This window comes from Oryzias melastigma, unplaced genomic scaffold, assembly GCF_002922805.2.
Source record: "Oryzias melastigma strain HK-1 unplaced genomic scaffold, ASM292280v2 sc00204, whole genome shotgun sequence".
Taxonomy (NCBI): domain Eukaryota; kingdom Metazoa; phylum Chordata; class Actinopteri; order Beloniformes; family Adrianichthyidae; genus Oryzias; species Oryzias melastigma.
In genome coordinates this window covers 480,701-485,437 of record NW_023416880.1, presented here as the reverse complement: position 1 = coordinate 485,437, position 4,737 = coordinate 480,701, and the positions used below count along the sequence as shown (strand labels likewise).

At 39.5% G+C, this 4,737-nt stretch overlaps 1 protein-coding gene and 1 long non-coding RNA gene across 2 annotated transcripts in view; one reads left to right on the top strand and one right to left on the bottom strand.

Annotated features, from left to right (window-relative positions):
- pglyrp2 (peptidoglycan recognition protein 2) overlaps positions 1–3,349 on the top strand; it is a gene marked incomplete at its 3' end in the record, with an annotated part of 5,774 nt that extends 2,425 nt beyond the window's left edge. Inside the window, 1 exon segment of the mRNA XM_024260703.2 lies at positions 3,139–3,349. Coding sequence (XP_024116471.1) covers positions 3,139–3,349 — 211 coding nt within the window.
- On the bottom strand, positions 12–4,717 carry LOC118598223. The gene is made up of 3 exons (XR_004947337.1): positions 4,434–4,717; positions 2,666–3,373; positions 12–2,204 (listed from the first exon to the last, which is right to left on the bottom strand). It is a non-coding gene; the product is annotated as an uncharacterized LOC118598223 (long non-coding RNA).
- Positions 4,718–4,737: the final 20 nt, after the last annotated feature.

Sequence of the window (4,737 nt, the reverse complement as noted above, 5' to 3'; positions counted from 1 at the left end):
TACGGGGTGCAAGCAGGTGGCCCCCAACAAATATCAAGATCGTAGACCACATAGTGAACCAGAAGAGAGAAAATGTTCACGGACAAACTCTTACACGACCTGTAAGGAGGAAGTAGATGAGAAGCAGGCGTGTCGTACAGATTGTATCTTTTTAATCCTCCAAATTCTGTAGAATGTGCAACGAACCCTTTAGTGCTTTTCATGTGACACTTGTAAATTAGGAAATTAGATATGGAGTGATATTTGTGCCATCATATTGCAAGCAAAAGTCATAGTTTAGAGATCCTAATTTTCTGAGTTGCGAACAAAATGTAAAGTGTTGCAAAAAATATTTTATATTTGTGTAAAGCAGGGACGGAGTTCTTTGGATCCATATGTTAACATTTTAATGAAGTTGAGCACGAGCAAGACATAATACGTAGTCTAAATACAGGCAAAGGTCAAAATCACAAGGGTGAGGCAGATAAACAAGGCAAAAGACAGTACACAGAGGAGGTCACTAGGAATTATACTGCTCAGAATGTCTGCTAGGCCAAACAAGACTTCACAAAACAGAAGTGGCTGGTGGTTGTTTAAATGCTGGATGGTACTGATGAGCTAATGGTGATCAGCTGTACTGGAAGGGAAGTGGCTGATGGGACTTGTAGTGAGGCAGTGGAGGTCAAAACTCTGGCGAGGGCTCCCTCTGGTGGACGGAAGTGTGAACTGATAGTTGAATCATGACAATTTGCTTTGAAATTTTTTTTTTTTGCTTGCAAAAGTATTTTTTCCATTTCCAACGTTTTTTGTTTATTTTGGCATTTTCAAACATTTTTTTCTTAAAAAAAAATAATAAAAAATAAATAAAAATAGCACACAAATGTTTTTAGATACGTAATGCCTCATCTCGCTTTCACCCGATCTTTGGCTTTGCGTTCAACTTTTTCTCTCAGCGTTACGTCTTACAATCGGCAGGCGCTCTGGGGTGGAACAAAAGTAACGATGCCAAAGATAGGGTGAAAGCGAGATGAGGTACTATGCATCTAAAAATGTTTTTTTTTTGCAAAAACATTTTTTAAGGAAAAAAAAAGGTTTTTTTACAAGCAAAAAAAACGGAAAAAAGTTCATTTTGATCTCAAAACTGTGACTTTTGCTTGCAATAAAGGCAGAAGTATCACTCCATAAATAGACATTGTAGTTAGTACGGACATCCTCCTGGTACTTGCATATCACGTGTACTACCCATGTGTGCCATGTTTGCGTATGGCCAATAGGGAGCCAGTACTCGCATCTTACTAACGACTAGAAAGCGGTATAAGGGCAGCGTACTACAGCATCATTTGTACGTCACAATTTAAATTTTACCAACAAATACTTTCTGATACTTTGTTGGAAATAAGTATTTGTACCCCCAATGATATTGGAAGTTCTCCCATTTAGAAATCAAAGAGGGGTCTGAAGTTTTCATCTTGTCCACTGAGAGACATCATCTAAAAAAAAACAAATCTAAAAATCCCATTGTTAGATTTGTTTAATAATTTATTTGTTTGCTACTGCTACATAATCAATATTTGGTACAATAGCCTTTGTTTGTGGTTATACAGGTCAAACGTTTCCTGTAGTTTTTCTGCAGGTTTGCACACACTGCAGGAGGGATTCTGGTCCACTCCTCCTCACAGATCTTCTCTAGATTAGTCAGGTTTCAAGGCTCTAGCTGAGAGTTTGAGCTCCCTCTAAGGATTTTCTATTAGGTCTGGAGACTGGCTAGACCACTCCAGAACCTTGATCTGCTTCCTACAGAACCAGTCCTTGGTTCTGCTGGCTGTGTGCTTCAGGTCATTGTCACCTTGGAAGGCCCAGCCACTGAAGGAAAATCTCATTATACGTTGACCCGGTCATCCTCTCCAGTTGTCCTGTTCCATGTGCAGAAAAACACCCATAACATGATGCTACCACCCCCATGCTTCATAGTAGGGATGAGGTTCTATAGATCATCCTCATCATTCTTCTTCTGCCAAACACGAGGAATTGAATAAAGACCAAAAAGTTCCATTTTGGCAAACTTGGACATGAGCTGGTTTAAGCAGGGGAACCTTCCATATCATGCATGATTTCAAACCGTGACGTCTTAGTGTGTTACCAATAGTAACCATGGAAACGGTGGTCCCAGCTCTTTTTAGGTCATTGATCAGCTCCTTCTATGTAGTTCTTGGCTGAGTTCTCACCTTTCTTAGAACCATTAGACCCCACCAGGTGAGATTCTTCATGGAGCTCCAGTCCGAGGGAGACTGACAGTCATATTTAGCTTCGTCCATTTTCTAAGAATTGGATCTTTTTTCAGCAAAGTGCTTGGTAATTGCCCGTAGCGCGTTCCAGCCTTGTGGAGGTCTAGAGTTTTCTCTCTGGTGTCCTTGGACGGCTCTTTGGTCTTGACAATGTTAGTAGTTGGAGTTTTACTGATTGTAAGGTGTGGACAGTTGTTTTATGGAGCCAACAACCTCAAATGTGTGCTTCTAATTTAGGATAATTAGTGAAGGTGGACTATTTAAAGATGGACTTACAGGTTTCTAAGGGTCAGAATTGTAGTTGATAGTCAGGAGTTCAAATACTTGTTTGTCTCACTGTATATTTATCCCACAATGGGACTTTGCATTTCCATAACGTCCCTTGAGGTGGCCATACAAACGTCACAGAAAACGTGAGATCCACTTGTGCTCCACTTAAGATGCGTCCGCTCGTCTCTATGAGCTTGAACATTACAAAGACCTGCAGCATCTGTTCAGGTCAACCACCCGTAAGGCAAAGGCTTCAACTTTTCAAAGGTCATTCAAATCGCTGCTGCAACTAGAGAATGAGCGCAGCAATTGTTATACAGGAAATAGATTTCCTGAAATTGATAAATAAAATAATTTATTTACATCCAACACTAGGCCTTCTTTTTCAGTCAGAAAAGGCACCAAACTACTAAAAAGAAATTCCTTTCTCGTTTTTTAGTAGTAGCAGGTATCCACAACTGATTGATTAAAAGAACCACAAACACAGGTGCACCATGGGACATAAATGAGAATGTTGTCTTACATTATTTACAGTTCTGAGCTCACACCAGCCTGTTGTTCAATCTGTGATGGTTGTCTAACCTTTGACCTCTTCCACGGACAGAATGCCCTCAGATCATCCCTCGCTGTCAGTGGGGAGCCAAACCACAGCGGGGGACGCCGGTCCCACTTTCCCTCCCCCTCCAGTATCTTTACGTCCACCACACCTACCTGCCCTCATCGCCCTGTTTGTCCTTTCCAAACTGCTCACGGAACATGAGGTCCATGCAGCGTTTTCACCAGGAGGACCGAGGATGGGAAGACATCGGATACAGGTGAGACACCTTCAAACCGAACACCTGAGGGGGGTGGAGCTAGATTTAACCAGTTTTCAAGACGTGTACAGGTGAACAAACAAGAGGTGTTTTCTCTGAACAGAACACATCAGGGCTTCACACTTTTTTAGATAAATTATGAGTCTCAGTTTATCTTTTGTATTACTTCATAGCTGTAATAGTTACAACATGTTAAACCCTTTAACACACACATGTCAAAGACAAAGTAATTATATCCAGCCCGCCAGTTGTTTAATCCGTAACAGTTGTGAAGAAAAGAAATTTAAGGATTTTGAAATAAAAATATTTTTTAAAGCAAGTTTCTAGCCCACATCTGTCAAAGTCAAGGATCCGGCCCTCCAGATCATTTTATTTTATTGTTATTAACAGCCCGATGTTATCTTGTACTCTTATCTAACTTGTATAATTTTGACAAAATACATTTTTACAAAGTAAAAAAAATGAAAGTTATTAAGGCTTGAGTTGATTTATTCTGGAATAACATTCCTGCCTTTTTATTATTCATAATTATGTTAAAAAGTTATGGTTTTAAAGTTTTAAAAATGGCATTCTGCTTACTTTTTGTGCTATTTTGACATTTACTAAGATTTTTAGGATTTTTTTAGGTTATTTTGGAGTTTAGCTAATATTTCAGTTACATGCTAGCTGTTTTGGCTAATTTAGTATTTTTTTTTAAGTTTTTTAGGTTGTTTGGAGTTAGCTAATATTTCAGCTACATGCTAGCTGTTTTGGCTAATTCAGGCTTTTTTCTGTTTTTTAGGCTATATTGAAGTTTAGCTATTTTTTCAGCTACAGCTAGCTGTTTTAGCCAACCTAAGTTTTTTTTTTGGCTAATTTGGCATTTATTCAATATTTTAGCTGGCTATCAGCTTCAGTGTTTTCAGCTATTAACTTCAGTGTTTTTAGATATCAATTTCATCATTTTCAGCATCTAAATTCAGCTTACAGCATTCACACTAGTATTATCACAGGTAATGCTATATATCTAGTTTATAATTATGTTAAATACTTTTATAGTTTTAAAAATTTTGTTCTATGTTCAATGAATGTTTTGTTGACTGACCTGAAGGCAGAGCGGAGATTTCAGAGCTGAATGTAAGATTAGGATCAAGAATCTGGACATTGCATGGGCTTTGAGGGCGTGAAGAATCTGACAGGAGAAGGCTGGAGAGGCAAGGTTTAAGTATCTGGCAGAACAGGTGAGGCAGATGAGCGATCACTGCAGCTCAGCAAGGCAGGGAAGGAGGGGCTGAGTGGAGCTCAGCCGTGACATGTTTATCCTGTTCGTCCCGAGACCTAAGGTGTGTTTTGGATTTAGGCCCCTTGTGCGATTGAGTTGGACACCCCTGTTCTGGCCCATTCCTGAG